This window comes from Parasteatoda tepidariorum, chromosome 4, assembly GCF_982258835.1.
Source record: "Parasteatoda tepidariorum strain Cologne lab strain chromosome 4, Ptep-v5.0, whole genome shotgun sequence".
Lineage (NCBI taxonomy): Eukaryota > Metazoa > Arthropoda > Arachnida > Araneae > Theridiidae > Parasteatoda > Parasteatoda tepidariorum.
Genome location: NC_141758.1, coordinates 121,341,427 through 121,366,127, shown reverse-complemented (window position 1 = coordinate 121,366,127; position 24,701 = coordinate 121,341,427). Strand labels below are relative to the sequence as shown.

The 24,701-nt window shown below is 31.5% G+C and overlaps 2 protein-coding genes across 3 annotated transcripts in view; both read left to right on the top strand.

Annotated features, from left to right (window-relative positions):
- Positions 1–4,876, top strand: part of Mkk4 (dual specificity mitogen-activated protein kinase kinase 4) — a 47,223-nt gene extending 42,347 nt beyond the window's left edge. For both annotated transcript variants that reach the window (XM_043053165.3, XM_043053164.3), the window contains exon 12: positions 1,884–4,876. In XM_043053165.3, coding sequence (XP_042909099.1) covers positions 1,884–1,970 — 87 coding nt within the window. In that variant the 3' untranslated portion in view covers positions 1,971–4,876. The remainder of the gene's footprint in view (positions 1–1,883) is intronic.
- A 3,761-nt stretch (positions 4,877–8,637) lies between these two features.
- Positions 8,638–21,275, top strand: LOC107443968 (uncharacterized). The gene is made up of 6 exons (XM_016057997.4): positions 8,638–11,125; positions 11,890–11,936; positions 12,956–13,063; positions 14,760–14,804; positions 15,951–15,995; positions 21,151–21,275. The coding sequence occupies exons 1-6, from the start codon at positions 11,020–11,022 to the stop codon at positions 21,208–21,210; spliced, it is 411 nt and encodes a 136-aa protein (XP_015913483.2). The 5' UTR covers positions 8,638–11,019; the 3' UTR covers positions 21,211–21,275.
- The last annotated feature ends 3,426 nt before the right edge of the window (positions 21,276–24,701 follow it).

Here is a 24,701-nt window from a genome sequence, read left to right as displayed (position 1 = left end):
GGGGAATTTTTTTTTTACCTTGTTCTTTTTATGTGTATTTTGGCACTTTTTTAGGGTGTTTGTAAAGTAAAATGGCTCAGAAGCGAAAGTTAGATAATTATGATGATGATTAATTGTTAGGTAATTACTGTATTTAAATGCTTCGTAAAGTTTTACATTAGTTGCATTTATTTAGTCCTTTCAATTTAATATTTGTCTTATATTTTTAATTTACTATTAAATAATTATCATTTATTAATAATTTTAAAGTGCATAAAAACTGCTATTTATGTACTACAAATACTTTAAGAAATTTTAAACAGCTTGAGGCAAGCTAGCTACGGCATCGCCAGAGAAGGGTGACATTTTGGGAAGAACGGCGGGGAGAAACAGCTGCCACTTTTGACGACTGTTTACTCGTTAGACTGTGCAAATTAAGTAAACGAAAACTGCCCTTTTCCCTAACCGTCAAAGGGTTAAAGCTGAAAAAAGGCATTTTTCACAAAAATAAAATTTTGATGGGTCGTACTTTGAAGGTTATTAAAAAAATTTCTTAAAAAAAAAACTTACAGTTTTCATCAGAGCTAGTGTGGAAAAAAAAGGTAAGTTCAAACAGTAAAAATAAAAGTTTATATAATTTTCTTACTGTTATGAAGTGCTTGTTTACTGCAAAAATATTTTAGATTTACTATGTGTGTCTATGAGAAAATGGAAAGCAAATTTGCCGTCACACAAGAGAGCTAAATGTCAAAAAAAAAAAAAAACTCTTACTTTAACTGAAATTTTCCTTTAAAAAACGTGAAATGATTGGTTAAGAATGGAAAGAACCCCCTTTTTTTGCTTGTTTGAAGTCAAATAAAAGATATGTGTTTTAAAGATCACCTTTAACATTCTTTTAAAAAGTAAGATAAAGAAAAAACACATTGGGAGCCTATCAAAATCTGACACATTACAGTTGTGGAAGACCAAAATCTGTTGAAAACCAGGAAGAAATAAATGGAAATTAAAAGAAATACCTTGAACCACAGGGTTTCTCCTCAATACATTATTTCCCTATCTATTCTAATGTCTTTGCAACTACAGATTAAAATAAAACTTTTTTATGTCAGTGGGTTAAAAGTTTCAACCTGAAATCAAATAGGCTTCGATATTCTTTACAATTATTTTCCTCGGAGCCCTGATAGAGTGTTCGCCTTCCAGAAACGGCTGATCGATACGAATTCAATATCAGCAGCGGTGGTCAGAAGTACCGCTCTAGCAGTAGGTGAAACTAATGTAGTCTTTACTCATTCTTGTAGTGTATTGTACTACTTTTTTATAACCTAGTGTAGTGCGATACAAAAAACAGTAGCGATTTCTGGCAGCTACTTTTAACGTTAGTTTAGTAAAGCTCTAACGGAACTCATTTTTTCACATTTGATGGGTAGGGCCACGATGGCTCTGGGGATAGAGTGTTCGTCTTCCAATGAGGTGAACCGGATTCGAATCCCAGTCAATACAAATTCCGCATCCGGCTTGCACCGACCACAGTAGTCCCCTTGACGTTGTGAACTGTGGGAGGTTCTCATGGTCTTCCACGAAAGCAAATTTTTTCCAATTTTTGATACAGGAGTTCCGTCGTCTTCTGGGTTGGATTCGAAATGACGAGACTGCGGAGTCGAACACGCGTCGTCCGATCGGCTACGGTTATAAAATAAAATTATTTTCCTCAACAGTGACTTTCTTAGGTTTTAATATTGTTTTTTTTTTATATATAAGTTCATATTTGTGAGTTCTAGTGTGTGGGCTTTCTTTGTCTTAATTTTTATAAGGATTTTAAATCTATGCATTAAGGGCAGTTTAGTGTGGAACATTTTGCCTATTTATTTTTTCATGTCCTAATTATCTAAATATTTCTTTTTCAGGAGCATCCGTTCGTGTTACGCTCCGAACGAGAAACAGTCGACCTCGCCGAATACGTGGAGCGTGTTATTGGCAGAGTTAGTAGCTAGTCTCTGATATTTCAAGACTTCATTTCTATAAACGAATGGACTTTACTCAAAATTGAGAAAGGATAGAAACTAAAAATCAAGAGAAAGATTATGTTATATCTTTTTTTTTTAAAAAAAAGAAAGAAAAAATTTAATTTTAATAGAAGATAAGAACAGGGAAAAGACTGTATTGGAAGTGTACAGACTTCTATTTTGCTGATTAGTCTAGAAAACTGTAAATGTCTTCAGAAATTGTGACTCAGGAATTAATAGATGATTCATAGCTAGAAATTTATTTAAATCTACTTATTGATCCTTAATAATGATAATTATAGATTAAATTGTGAAAATTGTCATTCTCAAGCAAACTTAGAATCTATATAAAAATGATTTTATATATAAAAAGAGAAAAAAAGCATTTTTATTGTTTTTTAATAGTTAGCTATTTTATGGAGTGCATTTATCTTGTTAGGAGCACCTGATCCTGTCTCTATCCAAATACTATTGTATTGTTTTTAGTAAGATCTGATAGTTCTTTATTTGTCATTTAGGTCAGATTAGACTCTCATTTGAAGCATTTTACACCATGAAAAAAAACTACAAAATTTTACTTTTTCTTAATTTACCAGATTATGGGTTAAATATTTTTGAAAAATTTTTCAATAGATGAGAAAAACCAGAAATGCAAATGGATATTAATTTTCTCGATAAAAGCAATCGCGAGAAATTGCTTTTTTAAAACTTGAAATATTATAGGATGCTGAGTGAGTGTTATATTTGTGCGTCAATCAAAGGCTGTGGGAGTAAGGTTAAATATTTATGTAGTTATCGGGTTATTCAATTCAGGCAGATACGCATGGAAAGCCTGAAATGATTTTGTGAACTGCCACCTATCCACTTTTGAAATACAAATTATCTTTGTATCGAATGGATCATTGATTTAATTTATTTTATCGAGTTAGAGTGGGTCACGTTCGGTTGTAAAACGATAAAACAAAACGTGTGACTATGAAAATCTTTATAACTTGATAAAACATATAAAGTGAATCCATAACAGTTATTGTTGGTGAGTTCATTAACAGCAGTGTTTGAAGTCCGCCCTTCACAAAAACTTTTTGTCATTCCACATTCTCTCCAACTTTTCATTCGACTTTTTTTCCTTTAAAATAATGTCATTCACGAATGAAACATTTTTTTTTTAAGAAGCAAAAAAGGATGCTCAAGCGAATATTAAACGATACTAAATCACGATTGTAAATTTCTCAGTTCTAAAAATCACTTCATTTGCCGTTAAAAGTGGGTTTTTTTAATACTGGGATGCATTTTTAAAACTTGAACAATAATTTTTATGAAATTCAGAATGGACAAGCGAATGAGCTATACATGAAGGGATGTTATTTTACCCTTCATCGAGTGAGCGAATGAGGCAATTTAAGACCCACATTCTAAACAAAGAGGACATGAACCCATTAGTACAAGGGTAAACTATTTTAGCTTCATAGTCATTAAACTATTCGTTCCAAACCAAAATTTTTACATTTGATTATTATTTATTTATTTCACTAAAAAGTAAATTGAGAGCTTTTCGTTTACCGAATTCTAGGATTTAAAAAAAATAAAGAATCATACTAGTTTGCTCAAAAGAAGGAATATGTCGTTTATGTTCCGAAGTGAATTTTAAAAAGGTGTAGTCGTGAAAGGTGAGGAATCGAAGTTTAACAAATGACTACTGAGGTAAGCAGGACTGAAAACACCTGTCTCTTTGAAGGAGGAAACATGATTGAATAAGTGCTTTTTAATGCCTTCCTCACATCCTGCTGTCTATTTAAAGAACTCCCCTCACCATTCACAGTTTCAGTAACTATGTTTAACTATTTCAAGTAAGGGTGTTCAGTCAATATTTAAGGTAGGCTTTGAAGTCGGCGAGTCAAAGTTCTTGTTTCCATTGTAGCAGACAGCCTTAGACTTTGTAGCAAGGGGAGTTCTTTCTGTAGACAAACTATACACATTAGTGCTCAATTTGGATACTTTATTTTTTGACAAGGGTTTTAAACATATATACAGGGTATCTGTGCACCTGGAAAGTCATGAGAAATCATGGAAAGTCATGAAATTAGGTTGTGAACCATGAAGTTGGAACAAAATTTGTCATGATTTTTTTTAAAAATGGAATTCCCTCCCCCACCCCAATTTCATGGTGTTCCGAATATCTGAATTGGTTACAAAATCCCCGCTCACAGTCATATTTTATTAAAATATAAAATTTTTTTATCATGTTCTTTAAAAATTATGGTGTTCTTTCAAAAAATGAAAGAAAAAACTTCTCTGATTTCAGAATTTTTTTAATTATTTTTTTTTTAATTTTATCTATATCAAATTCTAGCTAAAGTAAGCCAGTCATTGGTGAATTTTTTTTATTTCGAAATGAGAACAGAAAAATCCGGAGTATTTCTTTCTTTTCTGATCAACAAGAAAAGTATCTGAAGAATATAATTCTCCAAAAAGAAAAAAAGATTATTTGCTTTTGTATTTTTTTCCAGCTATTTTATTGCTTCCACTCTTTCTTTACTCTGTTTTTAAAATCTATAAATATGAAAATGCAGAGTATAACAGTTTTGGTTATACCTATCATTTCAACTAATGTTATTATAATGCTTTTATAAATTTATTGTTGTGTTTTTGTCGAAGAAAATAGTAACTTCGTTGAGTCACGAATTTGAAAATCTAAAATGTAGCAGATACCTTGTATATATTCTTTTCTTCACTGGCACAACAGCCCTAGGTGTGCCCTGACCTTCCTCAGAACAAACACTTAAGCATTAATGTTAAAACTCCTGTCAAATGTTTGATATCAGAGCCTCAATATTATAAAGTTTCCTAATTCATTCATTCTCTGGTCACTTTAATTTTATTTTTAAAAAAAAAGATTTATTACTTTTTATTTATTGAATGAAAAGTTGAGCTCCATCTTAAATTTGTTTTTAACTGCTTATTTGTTTCTTGGCAAAATAATATAATTTTAATTGAAATTTTTTGTATGTAGATTAGTTTCATCATAGTTGAAAGTTAATGAAAGAGATAAGTTTCTTTTTTAATATTTTTATTTCAATGGAAGTGCTTACCAAAATATTTCTAACGTAAATATTTTTTCATATAAGTCTCAACCAAACATTTTCTCAACAAAAAAAAAAGAAATATTTAACTCTGTATAAATGAATTATAAGATATACTGAAACATAATATCAGTTCTATGTACTCCCTCTTTTATCTATATATATATGGAAGAATTTACCCTGACCCGCCCTTATTTAGGGCATACGGGTAAATGTTTATTAAAATCAAAAAAAATACAGAAAAGAGTACAAACATAAAATACACATCAGACATGGCAACAGCCCACATTAAGACATGGCAACAGCTACCAATTCATATATATATATATATTAATAAACAGTTAATCATGATTCCCTTACTGTTTAAGTAGATATTTTCAATATTAATCCTTAATGAACCAATGCCGCAATATAAGTAGCCTGACTATTTTACTTGATCAAATGCCATAAGTATCGCATGAAGAAAAAAAAATTTATTATTTATATTGTTCTTATGCTTATCACACCCACATTTTTAACTATTATGTAATTATAATTTATCTTATAATTGTATTTATACTGGAGGGGAAGTAGAGTTAAAATACTTTCGGACCATTATTATTTAAAGGTAGTTGGTATGAGAAATACTGGGAAAATAAAGTTGCGGTAACACAGCAAACATTCATTAAATGAGGTTAGTTGATTTTTGTCTTACAATTTTGTGTACACACCTCCCACGTCAAAAAATATTCAGTTACTTTAAGCCTCTTTGATATGTGAGACATTGTAAAATACTTTACCATAAGAAATCTGCTTAATCTTTGATAAATTTTATGGCCATCTTAAACAACAATTTCTGTTACAAGAAAAGAGCCTTCTGTGGTTTGATAATAATGGTCATTTTAATAGTTTGTTGGATAGAACTAGATTGTTGTGTGCAGTAATATCTTCAGAGATTGACACTAACAGTAAATAACTTATTTATTCAATAATAACTTTAAAAAAAGAGACATTAAAAAAGGATTCACACTTGTATGTTTAACTCTTCATGAAGGAAGCGACGGAAATTTAATTGAGACTATTTTAATTCTAAAACTGAATGGTCTTATAGATAACTATTTGTAAGTTTTTTTTTTTAAATATTATTTTCCATAAGGTTATTATTAAAATAAATGGCAAAGCCACTTAGGCATGCATTTCCTTTTTTTTTTTTAGCTCTCCTGGAATTTGTACCACCATCTTATTTCATGACATAAGTGGGACTTGCTTTTTTTTCACCTGCCCACAAACGTGTAACATGTTACTTAAGTTGTGTCGACTACATTTAAACTTCTACATTATGATATTGCATTTTATAACCACTGCCTTTACTCTATAGTTTTAGAATTCTTGTTAAAACAGAAAAGTTGAAGATCTGGCAAATAGTAATTGAATTCATTCTGAAGCAAAAATGGGATGTTTGACACATGAACAGACATTTGATATCTATCAAAATCCCACTTTACTCTGATTGGCCTAAATTATTATTCGTCAGATATATTCATTTGTTGCTCCTAGTGTAAGGATAAAATACTAGTACAAAATGAAAAATAAATTTGTTGTCACATTTTATTTTTCTATTTGAAGCAACAACACTTACTTTAGAGAATGTTATTTGAAAAATACATTTGTAAAAATATTCACTCAATAAGCTTCATTCTATGAATATATCTTTCTCTTGAATCTTCTATTTATCTCATCTCATATATTTTTATTGAATTAAAAAAACAAATTTTGTACATTGCCATATTGTAATTATTTATTTATTAAAATGTTATTTGAATACACAGTCTTTCTTTTTATTTCACCATTCTGTTATTGGTTACGATAGCACTCCCGTGCAATTGAATTAACAACGCTTCACGATAGATGATGACTTTCTTTCTATTGCTAATACTAGGAACGTTGCACTATAATAATTTCAGAAAAAGAATTTTTGAAAAGAAAAAAATATCGCAGTAAGTCGCTTATCATAAAAAGTTTAAATTTCTAATTTTTTGTGTTTGATATTTCTATTGCACGGTAGAATGATAGCAGCGCTTCCACAACGTATGACTTTTGTGTACCCTTTCTAAATGTTTTCGTGTACCCCTCATAAAAAAAAATGAATGTATTTTTTACCATAAAAAAATTGCACTCAAGTCACAACTGAAACCACTCATTATTAACTGTGCAAAAAATATGTAATCGTAAATTTTCATTTCTAGCTTTGCTTTTTTAAATGAAATTTTCGTTTGTTGCAAGAAGATATTTCGCTTAAGGGGCCGTTCAAAAAGTACGTACATCCCGAAGGGGGGGGGGATTTGCTATTATGTACGGCTTTGTACGATGGGGAGGTATTATACAAATACGTACTTTATAAACATACACCAAATTTAAATTTGGCTTTATCCTACACACTCCTTAAGTAAATATTTAATTTTATTTAAAACATAATTATTTTAATTTTTATGAAAAAGGGGGGTAGACTAATAAAATGTACGTACTCTAAGGGGGGGAGTAAGACCTTATGTACGAAGGGGGGAGGGGTTTAAAATTTCTCCATTTTTGTGTACGTTCTTTTTGAACGGCCCCTAAGAGCGCGCGTACCAAAATGACTTGTTTGTTATTTATTTTTTATGAAATGTGTCACTTTCCTTAATGAAATCTCTGGGTCTATTTTTTGATGGTGGGTCGCGGTTACTTATTACTATTTTTATTAACTGAGCTGAATAAATGGTTTTGCTAGTGAGGTTGTCACCACATTTTGACACTTTATTTTGAAGTAAAACGGAGGTCATATCAAAAATGTTTCATTTTGAGGGTCCCTCATTGTTTCAACCCAACTCTACTTTTTGAAATCCTAGTCGGTGGGACGAAATGATATTCGTTAGAAAAAGACTTTCATCGAAAGTCATTAAATTTTCATTAAAGGTCCTAAGCTGACCACCTTCGAAAGTCATTAAATTTTCATAAGTTATTCAAGATGTATAATCCGTGTTTTGTTTTTGATAATGTTTGAGCCAAGCTGTAAATGAAACACCTCTAACATCAATATGTGTCAGGGTTTCTAATTTAACTTCATTTAAATTTTGAAGATTTGTATCATTTCCTGAAATTATGCGAGGTATTGATATGAGTGGGTAGGTTACTTTCAACATTCATTTTTAATGTGTACATTTTACCAGTTCTTAAAAGGTATTTACAAATTCAAAATAATTTTAAGAGAAAAAAAGAATTCAAATATTTTACACGTCATGAAATATTGAATAAAGAGTCACACAAAAAAAAAATACTAAAATGAATTATAACATTTCATCTCTGAGTACAGTATTTCACGAGATATAACAATATGTAGAATGGATGCACCTAAGAATATCTCAATTTTAATAACATATAATACAAAATTTTAATAACATATTTCCGAATCAAGAGAGAGAGAGAAAAAATTAAAAACTTGTATTAAATTTTTTTTTTTTAAAAAAAACCCATCCATATTTATAAATCCTTTGCTTTGATAAAAATTTAAAATATATTCAATACTCCTCAGGAAATACAATAGAATGTATATATAAAAAATTATAATTATCAATACTTTAAATCGACTACAATTCTTAACTAGACACATTATGGGAACCCTTCATTATAGAAATATTGCTTAAACATAAGATGCAAAACAAAGAAACAACTGAACTGGTTTTTGAAACAAAGCAAAAATTCTATTTGGAAACAGAATAATTTTTCTAAAAATAACTTACCATTTACAAGCAACGGATCCTTATTGTTGATACAGACACAGAAAGAAAAAAAATCTTGCCCGAAAATAATGCAGACCGAAATTCGTCTTAGTTCATATCACTTTAAAATTGTACTTTAAGTAAAATAAAAAGTCAAAAAGAATCGTTGAAGAAAGGTGAATTCTATGTGACCATTTTATGTCACGAACTCTTCATTCTTAAGTGGACAAAAGGGTAGAAATATTTTCGATTGTTTTGGCAGGTTTCAAGCAGTTATATTATCCAGATGGCTTCTTTTTTTCCTCAATGATTTTATTTTCTGAAGGCTGCATAATTTTGAACAACTGAGAGAGAATGGAATTTTTCTTTGGATGACCCTATTGCATTTTTTTTTCCCCTTCTGGTTTTTCATCAAGAAACCAAGGCCCGACTTCGGCACCTCTCTGTTTCTCTACTTTAGAGTAACGAAGAACCGAACTTTATGAAGGTGTATTTAAATTTTTCACCTCATTATAGATAACAAAAAGATTGACTAGAACCTACAATAGCTATGGTCAGACGAAATATCGTTCTGTCCATTTTATTGATTTTCTGACAATTCTATGTCCATCATGCCAGATGCAGTTTTCTGATTGTTAACTTAGTCATCTAGCCGCGAAAAATTCATATCCTTACTGACATAAGAGCGGAATTCAGCTCAATTTTCGCAATGACGATATTAAAGTGAATCAAAAGTCTGTATTTTTGTAAACATATCGCTTTTTGCGATATGTAAAAAATACAGGCTTCTGAGTGGCCCAATGTGTCCATCGTCATAGCGAAAATTTAGCTGAATTCCGTCTTGGAAAGACATGGATTTACGAGATATAGATTGTGTTCCTACGACAGATGAATGAAGAATCTAACATAAAACTGACAGCTTTTACACTGAATTGATATTTTGTTTAAAAATAGTTCTTTAAAGAAGGAAACGTAAAATAAACTTTCCATTCGATTTAGGGGGCCCCTTGCCTTAGTCAGGCTCTACAAGAAGCCCCCACATAGTCAGCTTGGTTAACAAGTTGAATTATTTGATTGAAAAGCATCTCCTTGTGTCTCTTTTTGCGACGCATGAGTTTGGATGTATCGCCATTTATTGTCAGCACACGATGGCTGGTATTAGTTTATTAAGATTTCTTACAGCTAGATCTGATTATAGAATTGAAATAGTGAAGTCAGGACAAGAATATAAATACTTGCATTTAACCTTAAAACATCGGTGCAGGATATACCGGGGAGTAACCTTTAACAAAAAAACATTTCTGTAATTAAAAAAACAGTGAAGGGTATACCGGGCAATAGCACTCATACTTAATATAATAGGGTTAAAAGAAAATTTAATAATTTTTTTATTATTCTTTTATCGCTCACGGTCTGTTAGATGACTCGTGGTGTTTATTTCATTTACGATTGATATGACGGATGAACTTCCGATTCTGTTTTTCAATAATATTAAGCAAAATTTTAATCATATTTACATTTTTAAACATCATTTATTTATATTGTAATTTTGATGAATCGAAACCTTTTCTTTCCCTCATTGCTATATCGTCCAACTGAGCATGCGCTAAATTAGAAATAATGTGACCTGTCAAACGATTTGTCAACTTTTTAAATGTAGAAGGAATTTAGAGCGTGTTCCAAAGGAACCGTTCCGTGTCGGAGAATTCACACTTTAATGGCACGATATTTTCAATTTAATAGTCTTTTTGATACTTCCTCAATAGTTTTCCCCTCTCTTTTTGTCTGCATTTTGATTGGTGTGCATATTGCATCAACACGCATCTTCCATTTTATACAAGCTATATTTGTTTTTAAGATCCTGAATCAACTTTAGTTTATCTTCGTTTTATTTCAGAATCAATCGTTTCCTATGTTTGTTTTTTAAGCTCTTCGCGTTTTTTGCAAATAAAATTTCTTTACTTTGAATTATTCTTTCTATTTGTATCACGTCATGATATTTTATTCCTTTGCTCTCACTATTTTCGGTTTTTTGTTGATAAATTTCCGTGATTAAAAAAAGAAAAGAAAAAAAAGCATTTAGGAAGAAACGCAATTATTGTAAACATCTATTTTTTGTATTGTGAGTTCTTCCAATGACGTGATTTTTCGAATTTATAAAAGCACTTTCAAAAGATCCTACTTACAACATAGAGATATTTCAGAGTGAAGAAAAAATAAGATATGCTCTTATTTTATTTAATCGGAATTTTATTCGCATTTGGAACTCCAGTGAGTACTGCGGGTGATTTTGCCTTCTGCTTACAACACATTGTATGTAAAGAGAAAGGTAATGTTCTTACCCATCTTTATCTGTTTAAATAGTCCTCTACACAAGGTATTTCTATATTATTGCAACGTATCCAACGATTCATCTACATTTTACCACTTTTCAGCCCATAAATCGCTACCCATCTTAGTGATGGGACACATTTGAACTCGAAAAGAAAAAACTATAATTTTAAATTGTATGTACCATTGTGCCTTGGAGAATTATCCGAGCTTTAGAACGGACAAATTGCTTATGCATTAAAAAAATTGTAAGAGATTTTGCCACCCCACATGAAAATTATGAAATCAATGACTCATTCTCAGTATTTGCCTATTTTTGTGCACCCATACAATAAATACAGCATCTTGTAGAGATTGGATATGAGTTCGAAGGTCCGAGCCTGAAGAATATGAATCCGAATTTGACCAGAGTCCGAGATAAGTGTCGAATAAAAGTCAAATGTTGAGGTCTCGCCATTCGGCCTTTGATCTCTAAGCAAGGAAATGAGTCATTAAAATCTTTTGAATCGATAAGATTAAAAAAAAGAAACGAAAATAAAAACTGAACCGATTGAAACTCCAGGATGACTAAAACAAAAATTAAAAAAGACAATCAAACTCTTAAGCTAGATAAACGTCATTTGACAGTGAGTGTTAACCTCACAAAGCAAAAGCATAGTACAGTTCGCTGTCATTATTAATACTACCCCTTATGAATATTTTATTATATTGCATTATATATATATATATATATATAAAATAAATTAATATGTTTCTTTGCAGGAGGGATAACAAAGACAGTTTTCTGTGCTGAAAAGATGGTGCAGTCGGTAAAAGTTTATTTTAATCTTCCAAATTTTATCGAAAATCATGCTCCTTTAAGAAAGAATACAAGAGGTGTTTCCATCTCATTTCTTAAAATAAAAAAGTCGTAAATTCGAAGATGAAAAGATTCTTATATGAGTTTTCATAAAATGTATCTCTAAACAATTATCTTCCTTGAACCAATTGATTAACATAATTGAAACAAGATTATAGTTTATGATTACGTTTGTTTATAAAAACAGTTCAGTTTTAACTTTTCATTTCTGTCTAGCGTAGTGTTTTCTTCTTTTCGTTGCCAACGCGAGACGAGAAATTCCATACATTTTATGAGCAATATAAGCGTTTCACTTAACATAGATAGGTTTCATTATAGTCGTAAGTTCGTATCCTTTATTCGAGGTTGTAATATTATGTGTTTTGTTCATCTCTCGGCAGAGCTATCTATATATTTCTCTTACAAGGTTGCAAAATTCAATTTTATTAAATTACAAATTTCTGAATGAAAATTCTTTTCTCATGTAGGCAGCGAAAAGTTTAAACTTGGAAGAATAGAGAGGTAATAAAAGTGAATAGTTCATATCAACATACAAAGTATTCTATAGTATGTTTTACAGGTTTTAATGATTGGTAAAATTTACCACCTTTAAAGCTACTGAACTATTAAATTGTTTTAGCTGTATATTGCTACACTATTATCATGCAAAAACTGAAAGCTATTCAACTTTTTTAATATTATTTGACTAGTTGATTTTTTTTAAAAAAAAGTTTAATAGTTTATTCTTAAATATTTCAATGTTTTAATGTCCAGGCAATTCTTTTTAAGAAGGTAGTAAAGTTAAAAATTAGAGATGTGAATTGAGATGATGGTAGTCAAACTGTGTGTCATCTTTCCCATCTCTTAAAAGGAGCTTTTTTTTAAAGCATATTTTTTCTCAAAAAATTTAAATAACTCAAATGAACATTGGAAGCCGAAGTTTTTTTTCCATTTACAGGTTTTTAACAAATGACGATCCATTCTTTTCAGGACATAGATTTTGTGTTGTTGGCTTTCGGTGAGTATTTTCCAGACCACGTGACCAACATGAAGACTCTATTAGAGAAATGTTGTGAAGAGGAAGAAAAAGGAAAGGAGGTAATTTTTTTTTTTTTTTTTTTTTTTTATTGTTTCAGAAGATGAAAAACAGTATTTCAAGCCTCGTGAATAGTTACGAAAGTATATTTTAATAAAAATGGTTACAAAAAACGCGTTTCAAGTTTTTCGTCGAAAGTTCTGCTAAGAGATACCGCGGAAGAAAATTCTGTTTCTCCTTCTTTTATTAATTTAAAAGAGAGACCTGTCATGAAGTTTCAACTGCTGAAAAAAAAAATACTCCAAATTATTAAAATGCAAACAAATGATGAGAACGTTGCGTTATCGTAATATATTTTCATTTGCATATTTTAAAAATGTTCTTTTCCGTATTTGAAGCTTCATGGTTCACTTCTCTCTAGGTTTGTTTGAACTCACTTCTTTCTTAAATGAGTCATGAAGAAGAAAGAGAATTTGTGACGAAAATTTTCTTCCACGGTATAGAGTCCTCTTAAGTGATCTCCCCCCCCCCCCTGCGTCTAGGAGTCAGCCTGATCGGCCCAGTACAAAGTAGCCTTCGTGTCAGGACCTGATTATCACCTAGGCCCAATGGGCATGGGCCTAGGGCCCACAATATCTGAGGGGCCTCAAAAGTTAGTAAAAAGTCCTCAATATTACTATTTTTTAAATACTGAAAGAAACAGTTTGTCTCAAAAAAATGGAATGATATGAATTTAAATTTTTTAAAATGTGTTATATCTAAATAAAATTACTATTTAAATGTGTTTTTAATTTTCTATGAGTAGATATAATTTTGGCTCTTTTGGATATTTTTTATGTGTTGAAATATTGATAAAAATTATAATGAATAACCTTTAATATCTTAGCATACCTTATCGTTCAATCTAATGAAGGGTGGGCTAGCTTTGTGTTGGTTTAAGTACTAAGCAAAAAAATAATCACAGCTTACAATAAAAATAATTCAGCTAATCAGTGACTTATAACAAAAAATCAGTATTATCAACTGTTTGTGGTCACCAAGCTATTTTTATTTTGACAAAATATTGTTTCGTTGCATTATATTTTGCTTTCATATGTAGACTTCACCTTCGAAAAATAATCTTCAATTGTCTGCTTTTAAAATCTCTCGGAATGTTTTTCTTGAATCATGCAGTTCAATAGTTTATTGTTGGCACTACTCTTCAGTCATTTAATTTCAAAACATTTTGTAAAGGGCCCAGAAAATTTAGTCTGCCTTTTTGCCCGAATTTGTTTTGATCGGTCCCTGCTTCGTGTGAAAGTAATGGATGTTCCTCTCCTGTGAGGGGGGGGGGGTGATCATCGAGAAATGAAATCGAGACCCGATTCGAATGATCATCGAGAGATGAAGCAAATCAAATAATAATAAAACAAAGGTAAGAAAGTAGAAGTGAAGAAAACGGAAATCAGAAATGTAACCCAAAATCCAAGATGTTGAGGCCATTTTTTTTCCGTTAAAAGTGATCGCTTATACATTTTCTGAGTCTATCGCGCGGCTTCACTTTTTATAGACTACCGTAATATTTCTTAGAATATATTTGATTTGTTTGTAAACACATATTTTATTTATATTTCCTAAATGGTTGACTGAAGCATCATTTTGTTACTTCTCTTGAAAAAAAAAAAAATCCTAATGAAAATGTAGGTTATTTATAAGAAGTTGATGTACTTTCTTTGTGACAGAACTATTGTGTTTAATACTCCTTTATTGTTTATACAGGCCTCCTTGTATTATTATGAAAAAAGAATAAAAAATGAAGGAGAAGTAAGTGTCACTCATTATATATCAAATCATTTCTATTTTATGATTATTTTTTCAGTTTTTTGAATAATCATGAATCACTTTGATCAAACACGCGATTAAACAAGGCACATTAAAAAAAAAATTCTGAATACCTTTTGATCTATGGATCAGTTCTTCACGTTCTGGGACTCAATCTGAATGGTTCGAGGGGATGAACTCAAATATGTTCATGAATGTGTGCAGACGATATTTTAAGTTTCGATTATGTTCGATCAGGCGCAAAAATGTGTTTCTCGGAATAAACGTACTATCTTCTTCTTCCCCCCCCCCCAACGAATTCAGATTCCTGCCCCCCCCCCAAATATAGAAGATAGCCGCCATCTTGGAAACGGTGTCACCCTAGTTGGGTCAATAGAGTTATCCTAAGTTCGGACCCCTTCGCGTTAATTTTATTTTTTGCATGCATCGTTATATCTCGAGAACTTTTTGAGCGAATTTAAAATTTTTTACATACAATTATAAAATTCGTTTACCCAAAGATAATCCCATGCAAAAAATAACTTTTAGTAAATGCTTATTATTTTATTTAACAGTCGAGAAATTTTTGAATAGTAAGGTATACAATTTTTTTGACGTCATTTTAAAGTATGTCATTTTGCATGGCAAATTACGAAATGTGAGTGAAATCGGTCGAATAGTTCCTGATAAATAGATTTATAAATAGACGGCTTCTTTAAAATTCGATTTCTCAGAAGGAAAAGAATAATGTAGTTTTTCCGACCACTGGACTGCAATTTATAATCAGTTTTTTTTTTTTCAGTATTAGAAAGTCTTTTCCTTTTTCTAAAACTGTAGGTTTAGAAGAACTGGCATACTTTGCTGTTTCCAGATGTTGCTCGTTTCTGAATTTCCATTTATTGCATTTCTAAGAGAAAAGTTTAATAATGTCACCGAGGACATTTTGGTGAAAAGTTGCGAATTAGGTGGGGATTAAAAAAAAAAAAAAAGCTATTTTTATATATTCAGGAGTCTTGTTTTATGAGGCGCAAAGTACACATTTTATGTATAATCATTTCATTTCTTCTATTAATTTTAATCGTATTCATATTAGAATAATAATGTATTAATATTTTTTTAAAAAATACATTCATTTGTTGTATGTTTTAGAGTGATCACACTTTTGAGCAGAAAAAAGGATTAGCTGAAGCTAGGGTAGGTTTAACCGCTTTTTTCTTCTCTCTCTCTGCTACCGTAATCGCCTCCTAAATGCGAAACACTTTCTTTGTCGTTGCCCCATCTCTATGTAAAGTTATAATTGTAAAACTTAATGGAGAATGGCTACTCCATGTTGAGAGGTCATTTTGAAAAACAATTATAACCACCCAACTCACGGACACTATAAATGAGTTATTTTCGTTTCCGAAAGGTGTCCCAAGGTGGCGCTCTTTGTAGTAATAGTAGTTTGCTGCAAGTAAAGAGTTGGCGAGAATTCCCCCACCACTATTTCCCCCTATCCACTGGAACAAAAGTGTGTCGTTAAAATAGGGTATGGATTTAGTTGTGTCATAGGGGTCATTATATTTTTATAACTGTGAACTATATTAAACAATTTTTATATCATTTCATTTTAAACCACTTCGGTTTGTGAAGCGAATTCATATTAATATTTTCTATGTGCATGTTTGATTGATAAACTAATTTTATTTTTAAAAAATCTTGTACTCATGCATCCTAAATGCATGATTCTTGCTTTATAGTGTAACTTTACTGATTCTTATGTGTATTATAACTTATTATAATTACAAATTAGTGTTACCGAACGAAAAACAGGATGACAGTTACTAGGTAGTAAAAAAAACATTTTAGGTGTCTCACCCAGTGGCGTACGCAGAATTTTTTCAAGGGGGGTGTTCATAATTTTCTGAAACTACTAAAAAAAATTCGAGTCTGTAATAAAGCACTATTATTTCACTAATTTAGACAGCTAGACAATTTTGACTTTTTATTTAGACAACATTGGTTAGTTAAATTTTGATTTGAATTTTTAAGTTTAAGAACATAATGTAATATCTTCTAAAAAAAGTCCAATGTCATATGGGTGGGAAGTAACACTTTGAGGGCCACTTTCACATTCATCAGATTTTGTTATGCTAGAAACGTTTTCTTCAACGGAACTATCACATTTCTGTTTTGGTTGTAGTCAGCATAAAATTAATAAAAGTCATAAAGTTCTTGCTTTTCTATAATTATTTTTGAATCCCTAACTTAAAGTTATTTTCCTGTACTGCTATTATTACGCTTTTAATTCAAGAGTTTAAAACTAAGAGAATTGCTGTTTTTTTATTATTATAATGTAAATCTGCCTTACATTTTAAGATAAAGTTATTTAAAAAGGTGGTCTAATCTTATTCACCGTTTAACAATTATTATTTTAGTGCAAATAACATTAATATACTGTTATAAATTACAGTTAAAGAGATCGGTTAAATGATTTAGAACATAACGATCAGCTTCATGCGCAATGAGATGCAGGCAACAAAAAAAAGGTTTTTAATATATCCTTCCGTTTGGTAAGCGAAAATATTAAATTAAGGATGTGAACTCATCAAATTTGTTTCAACAATATAACGTTATAACAACATAAATGTTATTTAAAAAAATTATTACTTAGAAAAATCACTTCTGTTTACCTATAGATCTAAATATGTAATATATATAATTCTCTTACGTGTCTCCCAAATTTTGGCTGTATTTCTTTTCCGCCGGTGGCAACGTTTGCTTTGTTTTGTTTACGTTACTATTTCTGTTACACGGCGAATCGACCTATGATTGCCGCTAAAAATGTCACATGCCAAATCTATCTGAGGTGACTCAACATATAGCGCTTTTAAAAACGGAAACTGAAATAACCAGAGAGCATCAGCTGCGGCAATATCATACTATTAAGCTAGGCAGAAGTGAGTAGTCTTTGTCGATAGATCTCTATTTTAGTATTTTGTCGAAAGCGCTTTTTTTCACGAATTTATATATTACGAATTTATTTGACGATTTTTGATTTACATCACGAATTATACTATAGCACATTTCTAATAGGTTTAAAGAATTACATGTCATTTATTTGAATTCAAATTTATTTTAATGACTTAGTATTTGCTAAAAAGATGTAATTTTTTTATATGGATTTGAATAATTGTTTTGAATTCTTAGCATTGTGTGCATTTGCAATGTACCTAAGTTAGTAGCGAGCGAAGCGATCTTGGTACGCGAAGCAAACCATATAAGATTGCGTAGCAATTTTCGGGGGTTGGCGAGCGTTAGCGAGCAGGGGGTGCAGCCCACTAGTATATCTATATATATTGGCACAGAAATATCCGCTATGCTACAATCTCAAAGTTTCGAGCTGGGATGAATAACTTCAACGAGCGCTGTATCTCCAATGGTATTGTTACTGATTTCTTCACTAGTCGAAATAGTGGCGACGACGGGTTTCGGCGATTGAAGAAACTTTTTGTTGAGATAAATCAAAACAGATTTAGCGACAAGCTCCGAAAGACAAGCGGCAGAGATAACTCTTAGTCTGACTAACTAACTCCACTGTACTCCGTTCCCCCTTTTATATAATTTTTCACCGCATCTCCAAAATTTTCGAATTGTCTCAAAGACGACAGAACGTCTAGGATTCCAGAATCATCGCGTAAAGACCTCGCGAATGACAGCCAGTCTCGAAAACTATACTGGCAGGACAGAAAGGAACTAGTCCGTAACAGTATCACGTGAATTTGGTTTCAAAAGTACAACCCTATTATAGTAAATGTTTTTTTTCTCATTATTCTGAGAAATACCATGAGAAAAAAAAAGTAGGCATAAGGCAAATAAAATTATATAGTCTTAAAAAATAATAGTTCGCACAATTTCTACTAAAATTTTTATTTTTGACATTTTGTCTGAGGTCAAGGGGGGTGTTTAAACCCCTCCCTTGCGTACGCCACTGGTCTCACCACATTACAAACTATCCTTGTTTCTTTGTGTCTTATAAAACGGTCTGAAGTAATTGCCACCATTTTCGGTGTCATTCCATGAGAATATCGAACCTAGGCTATACATACCCTAGCAACCATTTTATATCAGCACCAGTCAGGCTCAAAATTGTCTCAACATAGGTTCTACCAGAACATGCACCGAATGGACCCATAGTGAGGTGTCTATATGGGACCCACAATGGCTCTATAGACACTCTACTGGATGTATGGAAGCCTTACCTATAAGAATTAATATGGGTCTAATTGGGCCGATATATAAGAATTAATATGGGCCCAATATTCAAAGCCAATCTACGACCCATATTACAAACTATAGACACCCCACTACAGGTCTTGTATTGAAAGCTATTGTAGGACCATTCTATAGAATATAGGACCCTTACAGACTTGCAATGTAGGACAAAATTGGGATTCACATCTATTGGACCTAAAAAGATATTTAAACTCTATCCATTTCTTTATCGAGTTCCCTTTTAAGGGATTTACAATACTTACTTAAATGAGATTTTCTTTTTTTTCGTTTTTTTCACAATTGTCAAAGTACAGTGAAAACATTTACTTTTGAAAAGAAATAATTTTTTCTTTCCTGGCAACATGAGTGCGTGAATTTTCTAACTTAATCTTTAAAAACGAAAGTTTCTTAGAGTGGAAAAAAAAGAATGGAAATAAATTTTATTCACAGAAAAACTTTTAAAAATAAAATCCACTTCAAAGTCACATTCCCTTCACTCAAAAAAGCTCAATTATTCATTTTGACTAAAAAATAAAGGCCGTGTTTAATATTCAGCTAAAAAATAAACCAAAAATGAACTGAATTTAAAATTTCACTTGAGACCATTTAAAAGTCTGAATAAACTCCTCAAAACTTTCAACCTCAAAATGTGTTCTACTGTTATAGTTTCTACGGTTATAGTTCTAATTTTTTTTTTTTACTTTATCACTTTATGCAGTCTTTCATATTCGAAGATCTAGCAAAGTGTTGCCTCAGTAGATAAGAGAACTCTAGACAATTTGCCATTTACGTACTGTGCAGTCCATGGCCATATTATTAGACCCACTATAAGATTCTATGTAAAATTATAATTATACTAGGCAGCTGTTTTTACTGGGATGAAACTAGTTTGCATTTGTTTGCGCTCCTGTATCAATGGGTTAACATTGTAATGCAATACGTTAAAAATAAATACAAATAGGAAGTATGTAACAAAAATCTCCCCAATAAAACCCCATGACACGTATGTTTAAATATAAAAGTATTGCCTCTAAACTCGTGCAAAACATATCATTATTAAAAGACTGAAGTGAGTCTCATCAATTGATTTAATTATTGCAATAGACTAATAGTGTAATGCTTGATATAACAAATATTCTATATTTATATATCGTCTCATTTATTCAATCGTCGAATTTATGTTATACATCGTCTCATTTAACCCATGGATACACGAACAGAAACAAGTACAAACTGGTTTCAGTCTCGTGAAAACAATAAAGTTGTATAGAGTATCACCTGAGTCATTAAGATTTTACCTAAAATCTTAAGGCCTGGTTTCTTAGGACAGGACGCCGTCAGCTGGAAATCAGCGCTAACCTTTGATTGGTCCATTTATGAGTCTGATAGTATACGTCATCGAACGCTCATCTTGAACTACAATTGCCGTCCAACTCAACTGCAGTTGGATTACAACGTGACGTTAACCACAGAAGCAATGGCGGACAACATCCAACAGCACATTGAAATCAGCCAAGATTTTGATTTTGACATTAAACATAGCTTCTTCATTAAACATAGCACTCTTCATTTAGCTCAGCTATAATGTGTTTTTTCTTGGACAAAGTCATTATTTGCTCTCTAAAACACTGGTAGACAATAACAAAATCAATATAAGTTCAAAATAAATATTTGTTTACGTTATAAACGCATGCGCAATGAGAGATAATGTCTGCGTTGGACCAACTGCTCACGCTGAGCTAACAAAAAAGTATTTTTTTGGCGTCAGCTCTACGTCAACTTTCCGCTGACGCCCAGATAAGGCGCTAGTCCTAAGAAACCAGGCCTTGAGCTAACAAACCAGTATTTTGTTGGTGTCAGCGGGACGTTGACGTCACGCTGACGCCCAGATAAAGCGCTTGTCCTAAGAAACCAGACCTTTAGAGTGAGTCTAATAATATATGGCCACATGGACAGTATGTGTCAAAATAATGACCCATGAGAGTTATTATTTTTTTACTATGAATGTTTTGCACTCTATAGGGAATGTTTAGAAACAATGTGTTTGATTTTAATTAAATAATAATGAATCTAATAAATTGTTGACTATTTTCAGGCTTGCGTGATGTTTATGGTGGAAGACTGCATACTTAAAAAGGCAATGGGTATGATTTAATATACCACATGCAAATGTATTATTTATCTGGGTCTCAAATAAACATTCATTGACTTGATTGCCAATTCATAGTTCGCTTTTAGGGTTGAAAAGTGTGTTTTTAATTAATTAAGAGTATATATATATATATATTTGCATTGATGAAAGACATTTAATAGGAAGCGAGTTTACAGAAAGCAGCAATTTACTTAAGAGTTTGCATAAAACCGCATTTCTTAATATCTTTTATTATAAAATTTTCATTGCAACTTGTACGTCCCTCATCATTCACAGGACATTCGAAATGAAATTTTGATCTTGGTGAACTTCAGCACCCTCAGTCTCACCTTTGTATATTTATCCTTTTTAGAGAAACTTTGACTTACCTTAGAACATTCTTAATCCTAGAGGCACTTGGTCTTTTAGCCGACTATTTTACTTACTCTATTAGTCTTATATGCACTTAATGTGATTTTCGTATTTTTACCATTTGATGTTTTACCTGACCTTACTTTTATATGTTTTGACCTGTATTGTTGACACTTTTAGTGTGGGTTAATTTTACTCACTTAGGTGTTTTAAGCGCTTTTAACTTTGTTTTGAGGATTCTGTGTTATTTTTTATCATCTTTTCGATTTCGAGATTTTTCCCTACGTGTGTCAATCTTTTTGGTTTTGATTTTACTTGACTGTAATTTTGTAGTGTTTAGTTCACGTGACAACGAGTGAAATCCTTATCCGAAAACTCCTTCGGGGGTAGGCCGGTTACTATTAGTCTTATGTTTTTATTATTAAATTTTATAGGGTGTGTTAAACGTGATATAATACAATACTTACAACTTGAACGTTTTTTTTTTTAAAAAATACGAAAAACAACTTCTAACCAGTGAGGGAACAGGCATGTTCCTTTACTGAGCATAGATTTCCCAGTGAATGAACAGTATGTGTTAATATGTTGACACTTTAATTTTTAATTCATGATTACAAAAAAAGGTTAACATTTTCCAAGTATTTATACGTTATAATTTCAAGAATAGGCTTGTTTTTAAATTTTGTGTGGCTTATAAATTCTTAAAGAGCATTAAAAAATAACCAAAATTAAGTGTTCCTTTACTGGGTGTTCATTCACTGGTAAGAGCTGTTCCTTCACTTGATCTTCTTACTACCTCTACCATTTTTTAGCATAATTTGCAATTAGTAACAAATATGTTGACACTGTCACTTAACTAAAATTAAGAATTTTGAAATTAATATGATTTTTTAAAAGGCAAGTGAAGCTTAAGTGTTCCTTCACTGGTTAGTTTACCCTACCTGTTTTTTTTTTTTTTAAATTTTTTTTTAACAACTATTATAAATAATCATCCAGAGTAGACTGTTATAGGTCGACAAGCACTGATTTGAATAGCTCTCTCATTTTATGAAAGCAGACATTTTCAGGGTTGTTAAAAAATGGAACTTTTCTTTCTTAAGCCTGCTGTTTGTGTCGCTTTGTTAAAATGGCAAGAAGGGAACATTTCTCTAATAATACCCGAATTAAATAAAAACGTACACACTTAGAAAAATATGCTTTCCTTAAAAAAAAAAAGAAGAAGAAAATAGCGGTCATTTTTAACAAACAAACAATTCTCGTTTTATTTTGAGTTGTAAATTCAATAGCAAACTTTTCATAATATCCCTATCAGGAGAATAACTTCATTGGGCCAATATTCCATGAATCTTTAAAGGACCTTTATTTTTCCTATATTGGCCCTTATCTAGTACTTTCAGATTCACCCGATACTTTACAGACACTTTGCAACACATATCAGTCCTATATAGAATTGCCAGATTCACCCGATATTTTTATATCCATTATTTAGCCTATACCAGGGGTGGCGAAACTTTATACACCAACGTGCCATTTTTTCTAAAAAATTGTTTCATTTGGACATAGACGTGCCGTCAAACAATTTTGACTTCTCGATTATTGGGAAAATAATAACACTAAATACTATCAACTCAAAACTCTTTATTTACTATGAAAAAGAATACATTTAGCAATGTCTCAGTTATACGCGTAATTCAACTTAAAGTAACATCAGTGTGACCTCTGTTGTTAGATGTGATTTGTTATTAGTTGTGATTAGATGACAAATAACTTATATTAGTTTGTAAGATGTTATTTTAAGCAGGTCTGTTGATTTTTTTTTTGCTAGTTATTTATTGTTAGCTTGTTTTTTATGTTAATTGTTTTTTGGCATTAATTCGTAATTTTTTGTTAATAATTGTTTATTTTTTTATGTTTGTTTTTGTGAATTTTAATTTAATTGGTAAATTGCTTTCACAGTGAACTTCGTGATCGGTGGCGTGCCCAAAATATTATGTGGTGTGCCATAAATGGCACGCGTGCCATTGGTTCGCCATCCCTGGCCTATACATTCCCTATCCAAATGATGAGACGCACTACTAGATTCTATGTGAAATCTTAATTATCAGGTGATATTCCATAATACAGCTTTATTGTTTGGACACGTGACTTGTTGACGTTCGTGTATCAGTGGGCGATATATAATTATTATATCAGGTATTATATTATAATAATTAGACCCAAATATTAGACGCACCCTAGTTTTTTAATAATTAAGTGTTTTGCACGATGGCAATACTCTTATATTTAAACATACATGTATTTCGATTTTATAGTGGAGATTTTTGATATACTTCCCATTTTCAACCTATTGCATTAACCCATTGATAAACGAATGCAAACCCATTTCAGTCGCGTCAAAACAATAATGCTGTGTGGAATATCACCTGATCATAGAATCTTATAGATCATTTGGCCTGTATATTGGCCTTATATAGTCCCACCTCTCAATGCTTGTTCTCATAGGACCCATATATATATAGCCAATTTTGATTCTGTCTTTCCAACAAGCGACTTCATATTCTGAATAAATTGACTTTGCTTTTCGAAGGAGAAGAATTATTCCCTTCCAAAAATGACCACAAAAGAGAGTCATAAAAATGAACGGGGCCACACTTTAGTGATCAAAGGCTTAACAAGAAAGATCTCACCTGGAAGTGATTTACGATCCACCTTTCTTTCTACCCATTGACCGACCATCTGACCCCCCCTTCAATCATTTCATTGCATTTTTGATTTATACGGTGGTCCATTTGGGAACTGCGTGTTCACAGTTTTTCTACCTATGATTGGAATGTAAGCAGTGGCGTAGTTTTGTATAGTTCTAATATAAATATACATACCCTCCAACTTATGAGGATTTTGAAAATAATTCTTTCTAGTGGTAGCGAACCAAAGTAGAAATTTTTAAAGCAAATGGATCTCTCATAAAAATTTTATCAGAACTTAAGAATCTAGCCATATGGCCTGCACTTTTATAAGTAATAGTGGACAAGTTACGCTAAAATTAATTTTTTTTAAATATTAAGACATTCATTTTGCTACCGTCTGAAAAGAAGATTTCTGAAACTACGGAAATTCCGTAGCAGTTGGAGGGTATGTAAATA